At 41.3% G+C, this 19,792-nt stretch overlaps 1 protein-coding gene across 3 annotated transcripts; it reads left to right on the forward strand.

The window, feature by feature from the left end:
* Positions 1-4,777: 4,777 nt before the first annotated feature.
* Positions 4,778-19,792, forward strand: MCOLN3 (mucolipin TRP cation channel 3). Of its 3 annotated transcripts, none has more exons than XM_054286012.1 (14): positions 4,778-5,034; positions 7,641-7,870; positions 9,625-9,792; positions 10,325-10,478; positions 10,944-11,028; positions 11,109-11,205; positions 11,803-11,902; positions 13,295-13,407; positions 13,485-13,634; positions 15,537-15,638; positions 15,750-15,872; positions 16,396-16,602; positions 16,957-17,086; positions 18,268-19,792. In XM_054286012.1, exons 2-14 carry the CDS (start codon positions 7,643-7,645, stop codon positions 18,285-18,287), a joined length of 1,677 nt encoding a protein of 558 aa, XP_054141987.1. In that variant the 5' UTR covers positions 4,778-5,034; positions 7,641-7,642; the 3' UTR covers positions 18,288-19,792. The 3 variants fall into 3 exon arrangements, with proteins under 3 accessions (XP_054141987.1, XP_054141989.1, XP_054141988.1); XM_054286013.1 differs by lacking the exon at positions 4,778-5,034 and adding an exon at positions 5,824-5,876; XM_054286014.1 differs by lacking the exons at positions 16,957-17,086; positions 18,268-19,792 and having other exon boundaries at positions 15,537-15,669; positions 16,396-16,503.

The raw sequence follows: 19,792 nt of genomic DNA on the forward strand, positions 1-19,792 counted from the left end.
TTCCTTATGAACAGCCTAAAATAGTGAGTGCTAAAACAAACATGCTGTGGCCTGTACATTTGCAATTTCAGTGGCATACCCAGACTGAGAAACAGTGGTTTACTGTTTTGTAACACAGTTCTCAAATACTCCAGAAGCAAGCAATATAATCTTAGATTCTGATCTCAATTTTAGCATGGAGATGGCCACTGATGACAACATACAGGTCATGGATTATAGCCTGATGGAATAGCTGAGGTTTGGGATACATGTTGGCCTCCCATGAACTCAAGATAAATTTCAGTGTTTGCTTTAATGTGAGGAGTCTGACACTCTTATAACAGTTATGTCTTTTTCTTTTCCACTCCAATCAAAGTAGAAAAATATACTCTATAAATCCTCAAACTCTTTCCTGTGTCATACTGGATCTTGCAGGTCACAGGGGCCATCCATGGCATGTTAGTGTATTTCTCTCTTGTTTAATCTCTCTTGATTATGGCAAATGCAGTCCCCTTCATTAATCTGTCTGAAGAACAGTAGCAATTTAATCTTCTGCTTCTTCCAAAAAGCAGTGATGATACCAATGCAAAGAAAATTAATGTTTCAGAATTCTGAAACTTTTGCTATGTGTGGGATGATGTTTTTAACCCCCACCCCTGCCCCCACAAAAATTAAATATAATTAATCTAAGGAGAAAGTTGGGACTTTGTTCTGCCCTCCTTCTCACGGTATTTTTGTCAATACAGGAGTTGAAACACTGTTAACACAGTTCTGTGTAAGCCTATATATATATATATATATGTATTTTTAATATATTTTCATAGATATGTATAATCTTTCAAATGAGTCTATACAATGTGCTTAGGTTATAGCTCTGAAACACTCACTGAGAGTGCACATCAACTCAGATGGTCAAAAGAGACTAATTTTTCCTTATTTAAAAAGGAAAGCTGTGCAAAACTGTTTCTTATCTAGCTTCTTGCATACTTTATGTATAAAAATTGTGACCCATTTTGTAAATAGTTCTGTGACTATTCTAGTTTGAAACCAACATTTATGCTTCTGTGTAAAAGAGACAGCCCTCCAGGATCCCCGCCAGGAGGTGAGGGCAGCTGTTGTAGAAATTAGTTGAAGGACAATATAAACCATCTCATATATATATTCCAGTCACAATGTCTTAATTCACCATTTCATAATTATGCACTGCAACAAAGCTAGTTTGGAAATTTTGAGTGAGTTCCTCTGAGTATCCTAATCTCTAGGTCACATGAATGGAGCAAACACTGAGAAGGCTGACAGAAGTCACATCCTATGTTTAGTAAAATAACTCGCCCTTTCAATGGATTTCAAGCATATTTCAAGCAATATCCCCTTCCTTTCAATGGATTTCAAGCATATTTTTCCTATAAAAACAGTTAAAACTCTTGAAAATGGTGTCCCAGTACTCAGTTCCTCCTCCATCACTGGAAGGAGGAGGTACAGAGGTGGTTGCAGCAGCACAGAGAGCAGGGCCATGGTGGTGATGTTGGTGTCAGTGCCTGGTGCATGTATTTGCATTTGTTAATACAGAAGTGCCCTGTTTAAGGGCTGCAGATGAGCAGAGCAGCCAGTGGCACTGCTGGTGCTTCCCTCTGGCATGCTCAGGGCCTCCCAGCCAGAGAGCAGATAGGAAATTGCAGACTGCTTATCCTCCTCTGCAGCATCCCCAGAACCCTATCGCCCTGCCCCTCCCTCCTCCTGTGGCCATGTGAGCGGCAGTGCTCAGGAAACAGGGAAGGCCTGCAGGAAAAGCAAAGGCAGAGCTTCCAGAAGCTTCTCTGGAAGCACAACCAGCCCACAGCCACTCACAAAGCCTCGGTGCAAAGTTGGTTTTTGCACAGGAATATGGCAACCTCCAGGTGCTCCCTTCAGGAAACACACACACCAAACTTCCAAATGTGTATTGGGGAGAAGCCTTTTGTACCTCCCCTCTTCCAAAAAAGGATAATAGAACAAAAGTCCCAATATGTAAGTTAAATGTTACTATTTTCAGTAGATACCTCTTAGTTTGGGGGTTTGCTCTTTTCCCCCCTAAGTTTTTATATAAAATACTAAATGCTATCAAGAAAGCCATGAAAAAATAATTCTATATTAGTGGACTGTCTGAAAATGTGACCAAAACAATTAATTTTTTAATCTATGGTTAGTTCCTTTTCTCTTAGGGGTATTTCTATACTGCTTATTTAAAAAGTACTGGTCAAGGCACACACAAATGTATTATGCCTTTCCATTATGCTTATAAAAGCTCATGATTCCATGATTGAGAAGAGGTTGGAAACAACATTTAAATTAATATAATTTGAAAATTTTAAGAGTGCAAAATCTATATAAAATTATAGCTTTTGAAAATCAATTGTCATAAATATTGCCATGTATTTTATTTTTAGAAAGTAAGTAATATTTTGTTTCATTAATTATGTTCAGTCTAGTTTTTCAGCAATTTTTCAGTGGAACACTTATATTATGTAATTGCTAAAGTCTGGATAAATATTTGACAACTTTGACATTTAATAGCCTAGCTTGTTTAAAGATGGCTCTAATATTTTGAACATTAGGCTTAAGAGGAAAAGATAAGATCAGAGTGTTCTCCTAATCATTTAACGTACTGAAACATTTACAGCTAAAAACAAATCCGTGAAGTTGCTAGGTTCTGCAAAAGGCAAAAACTAATTAGCTATCCGTTCTGCAAAAGATGCTGCCTGATTTTAGGACACAGAATGATTCATTAGTTGCCTAATTGAATTATTTAAGGTCAAGTTTGTATGCATTACTATTTCAGGACTGTAATTTGCTATAATTTGGAATGACAGAAGAATTGGATGCATGTCCATTTTACAAAAGCACTACAAGGAAAGGATCAAAACCATGTGCTAATTGCTTTTTTTGTTGCGTCACTAACAAGTTAAAAACCACATTTCTGTTGGCAAACATTTAGGAACCTGGTAAAATATAATTTTGAAAATAACTTTGTCTCTCCAGAAATTCACATGCAATGCTGCCTTTAATTAAATTTGTTCTATTTTGCTCTACACAAAGAGGAAATAATACAAAATTATTAAAAAACTATTAATAATCTTGTGCATATTTGGACACAGCTTCACTGTATAAGTTGTAGGGAGTAAAGCTGAAGTTTTGGTAACTGCCAAATCATTTCAGCATATAAATAGTTCAATTTGAATGTACCTGGTTTCACACTTACAACTTTTCATTAAATCAGGCTTACTTGAACCTGGTGTTGATTTTGTTATTTGATAGAAACCAGTAAGTGTAGTTACAGTATCTGGGATGGTGAGTACAATATGTGTAAAAAAAGGTTATGAATTAATAAGAAAGCCATAAGAGAACAAAATGGAAAACTTCATTAGAATGTTGGCTAATACTGTGTTCTGATTGTCTTCTTTCTTTTACTCAAAGAGAAATAGATTAAAATTGAAAAAGGTATAACAAGAATGACTGAAGACATATTTTGTACTGGGAGTAAACTAGCGTTATTTTTAGCCTGAAAATGGTATGATCGAAGTCAGCGAAATCACAAGAGACACAGAGAAAGTGACCAGGAGATGCTGATTCATGGTCCTAACACGAGATCCAGCTGGCATCACATGAGCTTGTGGATGTGGAACAAACAACTGGGAACAAACAACAGTACTGCAGAAGTGTTTCATTGCACAATAAGTGTGTGAATTTGAAAATATACTGCCTGTGGACAGGACAGCTGCCAGAAGCACACAATTTCAGAATGTAACAGGGCAAACTGGCAGATGAAAAATTGAGGGCTACTAAAAATAATGATAAGACATCTGGCTGTAGAAATTGAACCACAAAACCAAAAACCAAAAACAAAAACAGAAACAACAAACCCCAAAAAATAAAAAGGGTGCAAAAAGTGGAAATATGGCTTTGCTATTATCTTACCCGGATAGAACTTCTGGTATGAGCCAGTACAGCTGGTTTAGGTCATTAAAATATTGTAACAATTTGGTTGGTACTTAAAAAGTTACTAAGTATGACATAGAAGTTGTCATAACATGGTGCTGCCAGGAACAAAACAGTAACATATGTTGCACTATCGGGACTTTTGAAACAGAAACGCTATATTGTAAAAATTTACATTAGATAAGACTTCTTTAAACAGAGGTAAGAAAAATGACCATCTCATCTATGAACTGTGAGCTGGGTCGCTGTGCAAGATCCCGTGTAGGTGTGGGTTTGCGGAGTTTGCAGCAGCCGGGGGCTGTGCGAGGCCGGGCAGCGCTCGCAGCCCCAGCTCCCCTCAGGGCAGCGGGGAAGGAAGGCGCCGCCTGGGGCCCGCTGGCCGAGCCGCGGGAAGGGGCGGTTGGGCCGCACGGGGCAGTGGCCGGTTCCGCACCAGCGGCTGTGCCCTGCCGGCTGCTGCCCGGTGCTCGGGTGTCGGGCATTTCAGCGCTGCCGCTGCCACAGGCCGGGTCCCCTCCGTGCCCTTTGTCCCCTACCTGCGCGGGAACCCCGAACTCGGCCCCGGCCCGGCGCGTCCCCGGCAGCGCGCGGTTGTCATGGCGACGGGCCAGCCGTGATTGACGGCTCGAACAGGCAATCAGCGCCCTGCTCTGCAAACCCGGCCCCGCGGCGGCTGCTTGAAGGGACGCGCCAGGCAAGAACTACTTGTCCCAGCATGCCGTGGGCGGGAGGCCCACCGCCGGCGGGGCTCTGGGGCGCGGGGCATGATGGGGTCTGTAGGCAGCAGGCGGCGGCAGTCCCCTTGCAGCCAGGCTAGCCGCGCACCCCAGCCCAGGCAGCGCCTCGGTGGTTGCCGGACAGTGCTAAGGCCGTCTGCCGCTGGGATTGGGGCGATTCGATGCGGTTTGCTAATATGACGATTTGTAATCTATATATTTTGTATTTTGGATGCATAAAAATAATTTAGTTTTCCTTGCTGCAATGTAAAACGCAAGGAGCCCCGGAGTATCTTCCTCCCTGTGCGGAGCACCTGATGCTGGTCCTTGGTGCCACTCCGAGGTCCATCCACCCCTTCTTATGGTAAGCAGGAGGGTCCCTTCTGTCTTCCTTGTCAACCTGTACAGCCAGGAAGTTCCCTTTCTCAAAATGCCCGCTACTCTCCTTGTTTTGGTCTTGGCCTTTTTTTAGCTTCTCCTTTATACCAGTGGCACAAATTAGGCAGCTGAAGACTATGCACAGTTATAACCCGAGGTTTTTCCTCTTGTCAGGCAGCCATGCCAAAGGGATCATTTCCGCAGTGCAGTGGGACTGGCACAGACCCGAGGCTGGAGTCCATTCTCTTTGAAGTTCAGTTAATAACTTTAATAGCTTAATTGTGTAATGAGTAGAATGACTTCAGTATATCCACTGTACGACTAGCTGCCCTTCATAACTACAGTTCTGTGACCTGAAAGCGATTTTGGGGCTTTTTTTATTTATTTGGGGTTTTTTTATGACGCGTGCGACACGGCTATTTATAACAACATTACTTCCCCTTGGTGGAGAAGCCTAGGTCAGTAAATCTGGAGCCGGCATTCCCGTCCTATAGGGAGTGTATGACAGTGTGGAGAGCCGCCCGTCACGTGCGGCAGGAGGGAGATGTGCGGCACAAGGTGTCAGAGGCCGCGGGTGCCGGTGTGCACGGCACAGCACAGCCGAGCCTAGCCCGGCACAGCTCAGCACAGCCGAGCCTAGCCTAGCCCGGCACGGCACAGTCCGGGGCCCGGGGCGGGCTGGCGGAGGCCGCGGCTCTCCCGCCCAGCCGAGCGGAGCCGGGAGGCAGCGGCAGCGGGGGCGGCAGCGGGCACAGCGCTCCCCCGGCCGCCCCCGCGGTGGCGGCGGCCCCCGGAGGCCGGGGAGCGGCAGGAGCGGTGCCGGTGCAGGTACGCGGGGGCCTTTAGCAGCGGGGAGAGGGGCGGGGGTGCGCCCTGGCCCCGGCTTCTCCTTTGGGTGCGGCGGTGAAGGGGTGCCCAGCCCTGAGGGGAAGCGGCTGCCGCGCTCCGGCCTGGCTGGGGGCGGCAATGCGGATGGGGATGGCTCCCGCCCCGGCCCTGTGCCATCCGCAAGGCTGCGGCAGCCCGGCAGCGCTGGCAAGGGGAGAGCGGCTGAGGGAAGGGCCCGGCCCGGCCCGGCCCGCTGTGACCGCCCCGGCTGCCGAGACCCCGGCCGGGCTGTGGGGGAGCAGGGGGCTGCCTTGTGGGAACGGCGCCTCGAGCCCACCGTGAGGACCAGAAATGCGTTTGGGTTTGTTGGTGTTTGGTGGTTTGTTTTTTTTTTTGTTTGTTTGTTTTTTTTTTTTATCTAGCACTGATATTGACAGGACTGTTGCAGGGGCAGAGTAGGGCTTAATTTTAGAAATGCTGGATCAGCTGTCAGTAAGGTGAGTGGAAAGCACAGCAGGCTGTACTCTATCCTGCAGGACAATGGAAGCCTGATAAAACAGGAGCTGAACTTTTCTGGCCTCTGCATGGGCCTGTTCTTAGCGCTGCAGTGCTGACTCCAAACTTTTGTTGCGTTCCCTGACAGCTGGGGAAATTGAAGGTCTCGAATCATGTCTGAAACAGACTGTTGTTCTTCTGTGTGCAGGGGCTGCTGGAGGAGACTGGATGTGACTGGACATTTGTCTTTGATCAATATCTTGATGATGATTTTTTGTTTGAGATATATACAAAACTATTCTTATGGGATTCAAAAATAAGCTGCCCAATAAGGCACACCTTTATTCACAGCCCAGGCAGTCTTCTCTGTTCTTAATGTCATCTGAAAAAAAAAAATTCCTGGCTAGTTCATTAATAATTTATAAAGCATTTATAAAATGTTTGGGAGTCTTTATAAAGCATTTATAAAATGTTGAATTTAGTAGCAGATCAAAATGTAAACATGCTGAATACTATGCAGAGTAATGTCTTTAAACACGTTTATAAGGTTCTCATCTAATCTTTTCCCCTCGTACGGAGCTCAAATGTGAGCCTCTGGCTAATCATGATTCCATTACCTCTTGGTCTTTTTGTTTGGTTCATTATCACTGGTGGTTTGCATTGGGTCTTTTATGGCAAAAGAAAAAGACATACTCCTGCCAAATGACAAGTTAATGCTCTCAGGTGATTTATCTGAATTGCAATTTGTCATGCTCCATTTCCCAGAGTAAACCATGCTAATAGTAATGTATAAGAAAACCTCTGCCTCTCTTGAAAATTCCATTTCTTCCAGGAACTGAACATAGGCTTGTAGGTGTGGGGGAAAATACTGGCTACAGCAGTAGATAATTTTTCCAGAAGAGTGAATGGTCATGAGAGGCTTTTGGTGCTGCTCTTGAGTCAGGATATTTTGCACATACGCTGTGTTGTCAAGTGAGAGAGGAAGAAGTTTTCAGGAAGTGATCCTGTAAGTCCAAATGGACAGAAATTCCACTATTAAATAAGTGTCCTGGCAGCCTAGCTGTAAGTTTAAGAACTTGGCCATATTTTTCTTGAAATTCTGCAGAAAGTGTGCGCTAATGTGTGAAAGGTCTGAAATTCAGTGTAAAGTGTAAATGCCTTTCACAGAAGATAACACCTGGAGTCCAGGTTGTTAGTGCAGACTGATCTGCTGCTACTCTATTGATGCTAGCAGGTTTTTCAATGGACAAGGGCTGCTTTTCTTTTCAGAAATGGAGAATCCTGAGGTGGCTGTGAGCAGCTGCAGTGCACATGACGATGAAAACCTTTGCAGCTACAAACGACACTCATCGGTATCACAGGAGGCACTTTTGGAAGACCAGCTTAGAAGGAAGTTAAAATTTTTCTTCATGAACCCATGTGAGAAATTTTGGGCCCGTGGCAGAAAGCCTTGGAAACTTGGGATTCAGCTACTCAAAATAGTAATGGTTACAGTCCAGGTGAGTACCTATGGAAGCAGGGACTCAGCTTATGGGAAGTAAGATGAATGCAGATGATGTGCAATTCATGGTGTGGTGCAGAGAAAGGGAAAGGATAGATTGCAAAATGATCTTATTTGCATATATGTGGCTAAGATCTCAGGTGGCCTAATTTTCTCATAAAACTATGGACTGAAAAAAATAGCCTTCCTGTACAGATGAAAGGAGCTGTGTTTAAGGGCTCAACTTGACCTCTTAGTTTACTTTCTTTTTCTTTGCCATTTCTCCCCCAAAGGATGATGCATCTGTTACCCCAATACCCACTTCACTGCTGTGTTTGAGGGAAGGAGAAGTCGTTTCTGTTTCAATATCACAGTGATAAGAACTGAAATTGGTGACTTTTTTCTTTTTTTTTTTGTTTCGCTTTTAACTTGCATATGGCATACAAACTCTTGCATTGAAAAAAACCTCAGAAATTCTTCCTCTCACCCAGCCTTGCACCAGAGATTCCATATAACTCATGTATCTACTGCTCAAAACACAATTGTTTGTCTCAAAGTTCTGTGGTTAAGGCAGAAGAAAGTTTTCACAAAACCTTTCTAAGTCCTCAGATGATCCTTCAGAGTTGCCCACATGTGATTTCTCTTTATGGTCATGCCAGTGCTATGGCAATACATGTATAGGAAAAAATGTTTTCTTTCCATTTGCATGAATGGTGGCACAAACTGCAGAAAAGTTATCCTGCTGTGCATCTGGCAGCATGTTTGTGTCCCTTACTGTTTCATTTTTAAATGTGTCATCATTTTCTCATTGTCATCTCTCCCATTTTGCAACTAAAAGTAAAATTTGATGATGGAAGAATCCAGTAAGCAAGGAACTAATGCTGATTTCATATTTTCAGAGAAAATCTGCCTTGTGGTAATTCAGTCTGTGCACTGTTGGTTTGCTGGTGTATTCCTGTGGGCTGAGCTTGCCTACAGAGCATTTCAGTATCTCTGTAACTGAGTTACCCTTATCAAAACCTGCATATCCAGTTTGCACCATGGCCATAAATCTGCAGAGTACTGATTCAGACTTATCTCTGATGAGTTTCTTCACAATACACCTGACACTAGATTTGAAACAACAGTCAAGCAAATGTGAGCTCCCAGAAACAATACATCTTGTGCTTCTAGAAACCTTTTCCAGTCTGGATAGCAGCTAACAGTTTTGTGCTCACTTTCCATGAACGGTTGCAATATATATTTTTAACCAGCTTCAGGTGTTACCCTGTTACAAGCACAGCTTACTGTGGTGAGTTATTCTCAAAGTGCTTTTCACTGAAACTTGATTGAGAGATGTTTGTTTTCCTGAGTTGTCCTCAATTTCTCTTTTGTGGGCTGGAATAAGGACTTCAAAGTGGGGTCTTGTTAAGTCTGGTCCTGCCTTTTTGGCTGAGGAACAATGATATTCCCCCAGGGCAAGTCAATTGAGCCAGGCCGAGCTAGCAAAACATTTGTAACAGTATATAGGGAGCTCAAACCTGAGATGGTATCATTTTCCTTGTGAAAATTCAAGTCCTTGGCCAAGATGCTGTAAACATGTTAAAGACACATTGTGAAACCCACTGTTTCCTTAAAGTCAAGCTTTCGTTTCAGCAGCTGTGGGATGGAGCAGCCTGCATGTAACTGCTGTGTCTACCAGTGAGGCAAAAGGCTGGCTGTTCATAGCACAGGTTCATGTGTTAATCCAGAAGCCAACTCTGTCTTTGAACAGGAAATATATGTCTTTTTCAGCTGGTGGTTTTTGGATTGAGCAACCAAATGGTGGTTGCCTTCAAAGAAGAGAACACTGTTGCATTCAAACACCTGTTCTTGAAAGGATACATGGACAGAATGGATGATACCTATGCTGTATACACACAAACAGATGTCTATGACCAGATATTCTTTGCAATAAACCAGGTAGGAATTGCTGCTGCAATATGTACAATATATATGATCTTTGCCTGGGTACCCCTTTTTGAATTGACCTTCTGTGCCAATTGCTTAAGACTAAAACATCAACTCATTTAGGTTTTCTGTCATTGCTAGAGGACTAGTGTGGTAACATCCTTAAAGCTAATCGGTGTACTGGTTCTACACTAAAAGCACTCCTTGGATTTTAGCCAGAATCATTTGCAAGTAACAAATTAGGCTTTCTAGTAAAGACTGGAAGGAGAAAAACATAATATGCAAAAAGGTATTTAGATCCAAATCCTGTACTTAGTGTTTTTGTCAAATAACTTAAGATATTTGAGGACTCTGCTGTTGTGTGGTTTAGATTTCACAGTTCTTTAAATGATGTTTTAAATAAAAGAGATGGGTTATAACCAATCCAAACACTTCTGCTTTGCTTTGTTTCATTGTTTTGTTTTGCTTTGTTTTGTTTTTTTTTTTTCTCAGAGACTAATAGTTTTGTTGCTACTTAAATTGGTTTGTTTGTTTTGGACTTTAGTACCTCCAGCTGCCCAACATCTCTGTTGGAAATCATGCTTATGAGAAGAGGGGAGCAGAGGAGACACCTCTGGCTGTTTGTCAGCAGTTCTACAAGCGAGGAATCATCTGTCCTGGAAACGACACCTTTGATATAGACCCAGAGATTGTGACTGGTGATGAACCTGATCTATTTTATCAGTTCTTTGGGAGGATGGGACCTACATTTTTGATAAATTCTTTTAAAAACTTTACAGTATGGTATAGTCTTATCACATAATCTGTATTGAATTTACTACCAGCCAAAACTGGTAAGAAAAGTTCTGTGTAACTAACCCTCACCTCCAATGTCTAATGCCAAAAAGAAGCGATGGGCCTTTGGCACTGGTGACCATCTAATAGAAGTGTTTGGGGTGAATTTTCAGGAATGATCCCTGTGAATTCTTGATGAGTAACTTGGCTGGTATTGAAGGAAGCCAGTGTATTTGTCAGTTGGCTTCTCAGATGACTCCTCACTCAAGTGTGCTATCTTGTCTGGTGTAGCCAACAGCTCATAACAGCCTCGGGAGTGGGACAGGCAGATTACAGTTAAAGAGCCTGATAATCCATGAGATATTGTTGTGAGTCCTTATCCATTCCAGACTGCTTGTACATTGAGCCAACGACTTCTCTGCACAACGCCACGATGGGAAAGCACAATTTGAATTTCACTCTGGATTTCCCCAGGTGAGGAGCAAAGAGCACCTCCTGTGCTGGGGTTTTGGTGCATTCTCCCTGTGCAGGGCTAAGCTGAAGCTCTGTTGCAGGCTGGTGGCAGTGCAGCTCATGTTCAATCTGAAGGCAATCAACCTCCAGACCGTTCGTCACCACGAGCTCCCCGACTGCTACGATTTCACTCTGCGGGTATGTGGAAGCCTGCCACGTGTGCTTCTGTTCAAAACCAGAAAATGACTTCCTGCTTTACTGCACACAGTCAGCACAGGCATTTTCTGAAGAGTGTTGAGTACCACTGGGTCAGTGGTGCCTGGATTACTCTGGTATGGCTTAGTGTACCCTGTAAATAACCAGCAGTTGTCACTGTGGGAGGTTAAGCTTTGAGTGCTCCTGATGTGGTCCTGAAGTACTTGCTTGGCTTACAGCCACTTGTGCTCTAATCCATCTCAAGTATAATGGAAGTGTAAATCTCTTTAGAGATGCTTCTGGGAAAGGTTGTTTTCAGATCACAGAGGAATGAGAATGCAGTAAAAAAAAATTCACCTAGTAACTAGTTGATCAAACAATTTGTGGGAAATACATGGTTCAGCAGATTTGTCTTTCAGTTTGACGCCACTTATTTGAAGATACTTGAATTAGTTTAAGCTTAGAAATGTTTTGTCACTTCTCCCCTAGGAGAGTTATTCTGCATCATTATGCAGGCTTAGCAATACAGTGGGCTACATATGTAATTGTTTAACTTTATAAAGACATGCATCTTTTCTTCATTTGTTGTTTTTAATACAGATCGTGTTTGATAATAAAGCACACAGTGGAAGAATTAAAATAAGTCTAGACAATGACATAGCAATCAGGGAATGTAAAGACTGGCATGTTTCTGGATCAAGTAAGTGACATAAATGTGTTCAAATTTTCATGCTGAAATTTAGTTCATTAGCACAATGTTTGTTAAACTTTTTCTTTATGGAAATGTGAGACACCATTGACATACAATCTCTAGTATGTGCAGTCTATATCTGATTTTCTAAGAATTTGTTGTTCTTCAACTCCTCATCCGAAAACCTGGGAATCCAGTCACACCATTACTTTCTGTAGCAGTTCTCAAGGCTTGCACCACTGATAATGTCAAACCAAACTTTGTCAATGCCTCACTGTGCATCCTTCTCTCTTTTGCTACTGAACACACTGCTCATTTCTTAAGGCAGAGTTGTGAAATGCTCTAGCACCAGGCAACAGGACACATGATAGTGGTGGAAAGTTGAAGCTGGTTTACTCCTATTTCAGGACTTAGCACCAGGAAAGACAAGGAAGCATTGTTGGTAAAGCTTGCTGGAGTGGAATGGCTAGAAACTCTTCTAATTGTTGCTTAAATGCCATTTGCTGTGTATTTGGCTATCACTGAGGCCCACAGGATATTTAAATTTCTTATGCAGTCACTCACAAGAATGAGCCACCTTTGTTGGCAGATATTTGGCCTGGTCAAAACCTCATCTTTTTTCATTAGCAAGAAGAATCCCTTTGGCAGTCACAGCCCCGGTGCCGGGCTGGCGGCTGCCGTGCCAGCAGTGCCCAGCAGGCGGCGCTGCTGCGCCCGCGCTGCTGCCGCAAACACGGAGGCGCTCCCGGAGCCCCTCGCTGACCTCCTGGAATCTTTCAGCATTAAACATCTAATCTTTCTGCTGTCTCACCTCTTTTCAGATGTATGCTAGGTATTAAAAACAAACAAACAGAAATATTTGGTGCAATGTTTAATATTAGATGATGAAGAATGTAAATTTTAGTAATGTAAGGGATGGAGAACTCATGTCTAACTCGATGCTGATCTTGACTAGCTGAGCAATAGTACAAGTTATCTGCACTGCCCTAGGACAGAAAAAACTGATCATCAAATACTGATCTGAGAGGGAAGATACATATAATAATGTTCCTAGGATTTAAAAAAAAAATCTGAACAGCTCTATGACTCCAAAGGCCATTCCAGTCCCTGTAAAATGATTAACTTTCACCTGTAATTCTGCAGGGCTGTAAGAAGCACTCACACCTTGGTATATTTTTGATGTGGCATCAACCCTCCTAAATTTATTGAAGTGGTATCTGTAGTGCAGATGCACTTCTGTCTCTCATAAAATATGTCAGATAAACTTTTGTTGGAAAAAATACTATAATTTTTCTTAATTCAGTTGTATAAATATAGTTAACATCAAAACTTGATTTTTTACTTCAGTGATGATCAACAAGAATAAAGGCATTGTAAACATGTACATTTTTGTTCTTGCAGTACAGAAGAACACTCATTACATGATGATCTTCGATGCTTTTGTCATATTGACCTGTCTGACTTCATTGATCCTTTGCACACGATCAGTGATTAAAGGAATTTGGCTCCAAAGGGTGGGTACAGCTCCTTCTTTGGAAAGCCTTGTCTTGTGTAAGCTTGATTAACTGTTTTCTTTCCTCCTTTCCCCTAGGAATTTGTAAGCTTTTTCCTGTATTATTATAAGAAAGAAGTATCTTTCAGTGATCAAATGGAATTTGTCAATGGATGGTACATCCTCATTATAGTTAGTGATGTCCTAACTATTATTGGATCAACTCTAAAGATGGAGATACAAGCTAAGGTAGGAAAGCTGTTTCTGTCCAGCCTAGGTTTAAATCTCTCAGAGGACTTTAGGCTGGCTGTACTTGCTTCTGAGTGGCATGACATTTTAAAACTCTACCTTCTCCAGAATTGCAACTTATGCATGTTGTTTCTACTAGCAATATTTAAAAACTCCAAATATCACTCTATATTATAGTGCTGAATTATCTTTGCTCCCTGTGACTCTGAGGAATAAAATGTAATTCATGTCTGACTTCCTCCCTTCCTCACTTATATTTGCTCATTTGATGAATTTCTTCAAATTTAGGATTTAACTTTTGGAACTCTGTTTACAAGTGTTTAACAGAGTCTCTCTCCTTAAATATCACTTTGCTGCTTTCCCAGCTTCTGTTTTCCAGCATGTATGTAACAGTCAGCCACAGCAGGGTCTGGGCTTTCACTTTCTAAAATAGACTTGATATGGACAAAACTCAAAACTTGTAAAACATTATGTTCTACAGAATTAAGAAAGAAAAATTATTATAATATGCTATCCTGAGGCACTTTGATATTCAGATAATACTGGTCTTCACAAAGTCTGTAGCAGACTTTGAAGTGTGACATTGCAACATAGTGAACTTTGGACACTCGTGATGAGAGGATGGGTCTGAAATCCATCTGCTGACAGCTTGGCTATCACAAACACCCTGTACAAATTGCCCTTCTCACCACAGGACCTATAAACTCACTGAGAGTAGAAAGAAGCTGTGAGGAAGCTGGCCAAGACAAGAGATAGCTCCATCCTGCTTTGGGAAAAGCAAAAAAGAGAACGAGATTGGAATAAGACCTTGCCTTTGGGATTCCTATATCTTATATATACATCTACTTATATATGTAAGAGTATTTTACTAAAACTCCTCTCTACAGGTACATTTTGGTCCATTTTTGCAAGCTTTGTGGACCATAATGACAAGATCCTGTTCCATGTTACTGTATGAAAGTGGTTGAATCACAAGTTCACATTAAAGTAGCCTACATTTTTTTCTTGTTAAGTTCTAAATGAATTATGCTGATAGGAAAGATTAGTCAATGTCCATTGCCAATATCTATTATTTTTGTTTTATTCTTAGGAGAATAAAAACAGAAATGAATGAAAACTTCTTTTCAAATAAGCTGTCACGATCCATGTCAGAGTAGAGCTGCAGTTCAGGAACAGAGTACATGCTAATTTGGATGAAAACAGGCCAGTATCTATAGGTGGAAAAACCAGCAAAATAGAATTCAGATAGAATTCATTAGAAGCTAATTAGTCTTCTCCTTGATAGCTTTATATAGCTCATAGTTCCCAACTACATAACAAGATCCTCCTGAGTATTTATCTGAGCAATGCTGACGAGTCATGCTGGTTTTTACAAAGAGCTTTTCCTAACTAGTGGAAGAACTTTATTTGTTCTTTGTCATGTTCATACTGTCCATTGGGTTGCAGTGCAGAGATTCCTAAGATGCTCTGAGGAATCTGTCAATGCAGATTCTAGAAGCTGTTGCTGCAAGTCTGGAAGCTGCATGAAAATGTTTGCAGTGCCACTGCAGATCTTGGTGAGCTGGGTACAGAGGAGGTATTTGTGCTTCTGCAGTGCACCTGCACTCTTGGCCTTGCAAATAAACCTCATCTTGTTAGAATCTGTTTTACAAACAGCCATGTGTAAAGGCACGAGCAACTCATTAAATGAGTTGCACTTCAAAGTGCCCCTGCTCTTTCATGGGACCTCTCTCTAATGTATATTGCCTCAAACTAATTTCTAATTGGAGAGAGTTTGCCAAAGGAAAAATGTTTCTAAACAAATCTTTGTGATAATGAGAGTCATTATTTAGAATCTGTCAGTTGTTACAATAATTAATTCTTTCCTTTATTATTTTTTTTTTGCTTCTTGTTTCTTTTCAGAGTCTGACAAGTTATGATGTCTGCAGCATACTCTTAGGAATATCTACCATGCTTGTGTGGCTTGGAGTCATTCACTACCTAGGTTTCTTTCAGAAGTATAATGTAAGGATCTCCTGGGATCTTCATATTGTTGGTATTTATTCTGTTTGTTGCTATAAGAGGACTGGAAGAAGTTTCTGGTTGAATTCTAACTGTTTGCATTGCTTTGTGCAGCTTCTCATCCTAACACTGCGAGCAGCATTACCCAATGTAATGAGGTTCTGCTGCTGTGCTGCTATGATCTACCTGGGCTATTGCTTCTGTGGATGGATTGTACTGGGACCATACCATGTGAAGGTAATGTTCTGACCATGAGAAAAGATAGTTTGAATAACAGAATGAGAGGTGACTACTGCTGTTTTCTAGTTCTCCATGTCAAGGCTTCCCTTAATGTAAAAATAGTGCATCTTCAACATGATGCTGCTCTGTTTGAGGAGTCTGACTTCCATGACTCAGTCAGACTTTCCTCAAGTTATGAAAGCTCCAAGTCAGAAGTGGAGGCTGCCGTGACTCCCAATCACATGCTCATATTTTAAGAAATAATTTCCATTTTGCAGAACACGAGTATCAGACTAAAACTTAGGAGACATTATGCTTATCCCTCTTATGAGAGAAGTTTGCTTATCTGAATTGAATGTGCATGCATATAGGAGGTGCCCAGCTGTTTGTTCCTCAGATGATTTACTGTTTGCACCTTGTCATCCCCTGGGTGTAGGAAGAGATCTGAGGCAGCCAGTCATTTCAGTGAATGTTCTTCATGTTATGTACAGTCTTTGTGTCCAAATAAAGCAGTGACACAGCCTTGTCTCCCCTCCTGTAGTTTCGCACTCTGAACATGGTTTCTGAATGCCTTTTTTCATTGATCAATGGAGATGACATGTTTGCCACCTTTGCACAAATGCAGCAGAAAAGTTACTTGGTTTGGTTATTCAGTAGGATCTACCTCTACTCCTTCATCAGTCTGTTCATCTACATGGTGCTGAGTCTCTTCATTGCACTCATTACAGATACATATGAAACAGTCAAGGTAAGCACAGACTCTTCATTTGGAATAGCAGTGCAAGATTGGTGCTATCAAACTGTCATCTCCCTCAATCTTTTAACTTGCAGTGCATGCCAATCTAAAGAATAAATATAATTGCTACTTCTGAGGGTGCAAGTTGATGATGGGAGGGTTCTCAATCTCTACTTTGTTTTTCTTAAAATGTCTGTTTTTCTGCTCCAATGGAAGCTAAATATCAACTAAACAACACTATTTTCACATTAGGTTCTGTTAATCTTCCAATTTCAGACTTGAGCAGTGTCAAAAGTGGTCTGGAGAGAATTTGGGTTGGTGTAGGTTTTAGCCTTGTTAAAGGTTTAATGAATTATCAATTTTTAGCACTACCAGCAAGATGGCTTTCCAGAGACAGAACTTAAGAAATTTATATCACAGTGCAAAGACTCACCAAACTCTGGGAAATACAGGTTAGAGGAGGAAAGTTCTGCATCTCTCTTCTGCTGTTGTAATGGTATGTATCTGTATTAAAATTATCTATTGAGTATATTCAAAAACAATGTGCTAAAAAATGTCCCTGGTACAATGTTTATGAAAAGTACTTAAATTTTGGGGGAAGTTGTATATGTGGGAGAAACCCACACAAAAATCCCAAACTATTTCTAATGAACAGAGAACTTCAGCAAAATGTCTACAGCCAACAATTTTCTTAGAAAAGGTGAGGGAACTTCCAAATTAAGAGGCACTTAATGTGAAAAATTATACAGAAAGTAAGATAAGATATACAGTAACTTGGGAACCCCATAAGTGTAATGTGCAGGCATTAACATTTCCTTTACTCACTGTGGCAGGCAGGACTAAGAGAACTCCTTTAGTGTCCTCTTATCCACTTTGTAATCACACCTTGTGCAGGTCACAGGCCTGAAACTTGGGAGAAAATCAGCTTGTCAAGGTTTTAAAACAGCAGGCAGTTTAAGATACTACCACAGCACTTGGAAAACATTGCCTAACTTCCATTATGGAGGGAAAATGCTTCAGTTATTTGAAGTTGTGTTTCTTCATGAATACTGATTGCAGGATACGTGGTTTATATTTAACCTGCGTGGCAACAAGTCTGAGTCTTCCTTGCTGAAGAGCCTTTTCTTGGGGAAGCTGAAAAATATTTGCCTCTTGATTAAAAAGATCAAATGTGCAACTCCTTGGTATTGGGCTTTTCTGGTGGGCTGTGTTGTTACATGCCTGATAGAACACATTTATGAAAGGGAGGAGATGGGGATGTATTTTGGAGCAAGGAGATGACAGAGCCTGCTGTGAGCCAGCCCCTGTTCTGAGCGAGTGTTTTACTGGAGATAAAGTGTGGGATGAAGCAGAGCAGGGCATCTTGCTCCTGGGTGAAGGGCATGGACACATTAATATTTCCTTTTCTGCACACACCTCTCAGTTTAACCAGACAAGAAAGCCAGCAGAAGATGGGTCAGGGTGGGGATGTAATAATCTTCCAACTGACTGTGCAGTGGGAATCAGGCATCTAGGAGAGCAGTCTCATATGCAGAATATTTTCTGGTGGTTCATACAGTTTCTTGTCAATGAATGTCAAATTATTAATAGTTCAGTTGCATTTTTAAGGCTCCTTGTACAGTGAAACTATTATTTTGATGCATGTACCTGACAACTTCCCCCTCCTCTCTTGTACAGGTTGTAGTGGACATATTTAATGGATTGTGGGAGTGTATCATGGAGGCTTTAAAGCAGCACACATTGCAAGAACTTGACAATGGAGTTGGTGGAAAACCTTATTTCAGAAGACTTAATTTACTTTTCTCAAAAAACAGTGTAAGCCTATGGCAGAAGTTTATGCTAAACTTACAGACTTTTGATTTGACACTCACTGCTAGTTCAGGGGGTTTGGGGATGGTTTTTAGTAGTTTTATTCAATTTGATTCCCTAGCTAAATTATGCTAGAATGCAAATGGCATAAAAACCTGTTTGTGTTCAGAGACTTGGCTAGATTATAAAAGTAGAATATGAATGTAGTAACTTCAACTCTAAGTAGAGCTAGTGCCAGACAACTTCAGCTTTGAACACCAATCTAGCCCTCAGTACTGCAGGCATTATCTGACCTGTTACTGAAGGAATGAAAGCTCACTAGAGCCCTCAGCATTTTTTGGTTTTTTGCACTCACAGTAAAAATAAATACTATGAAATTTGGTGTAAGATGTTTCTGGAGTCATTACACTGAGTTGATACACAAACCACTCAAATATAGCTGAAAGCACAAAATAAATATTTCTTTAAACACAAGTACCACTGGATGTAAGTGGCAATCTATTCTCAGAGAGGCTGGGATGTGCCAGGCTGAACTGAAGTTCCAGGGATGAGCTGAGTGGAGAAATGTTCTCATGTATCAAGCACTGGGCAGAGTCAGTTACAGTCTTCAGCTTAACAGTGTTTGGATCTTACGTTTTTAAAGGGAAATTGAGACAAAAACCCTTTCAAAATACCTATTTTTTAAAAAAAAAATTGAAATCTTCCTCTGGCATACGAGTCTGTAAACCTGAAGTCTAAACTGATTTAAAGACACAGGGTATATGTTTGAGTCCAATCTCTCCACACTTTAGAAACTGGATGTTTCCTAGCAATCTAATAACCTGCTGCTGTCAGTGGCTGGATGGAACATTAGCTCTTACAGAAGTTCAGTTTTGACAACTTAGTTTATATTCTTTGTTGATTGTGATACTATTTAATGGATGCCTTATTTTATAAAGTCTATTCACTCTGGGAGCAGAATAGAAAACTAAAGGGAACCATATTTTAGAGAATTTGCATTTGTGAGCAGCATTGCTGCAGCTGTGTGTGACAATGTATAATGCTGTAGAGGACACTAAACATGTTCTGTCTGAATGCTTACACATTGTAAATGTGCTACAATAAACACTTGCAGCTGCAGTAAGTATTGAGTGTGTTAGAATTCATCTTAAGAGTAAATTTGTTGCCAGGTTAATATAGGAGCTTTGTTTTTTAATAATGCTATGCAATCTCTGGCATGAAACGGAGAGTGGAGTGTGTGAACTTGGATTTCCTATGGCCATGCTAGTTCCTGTGGACCCTGGTGAGGACCTGCTTCCAGCTGATGTTTAACAGCATTTCAAAATTTGCCATAGAAACAAATATTCAAGTATTTAACCTTACACTAAAAACACTCCTCAAATTCAGCAAAGGC

Source organism: Melozone crissalis, unplaced genomic scaffold (genome assembly GCF_028551555.1).
Source record: "Melozone crissalis strain CALT ecotype California unplaced genomic scaffold, PUWL_Pcris_2 ptg000045l_1, whole genome shotgun sequence".
NCBI classification, from domain to species: Eukaryota; Metazoa; Chordata; class Aves; order Passeriformes; family Passerellidae; genus Melozone; species Melozone crissalis.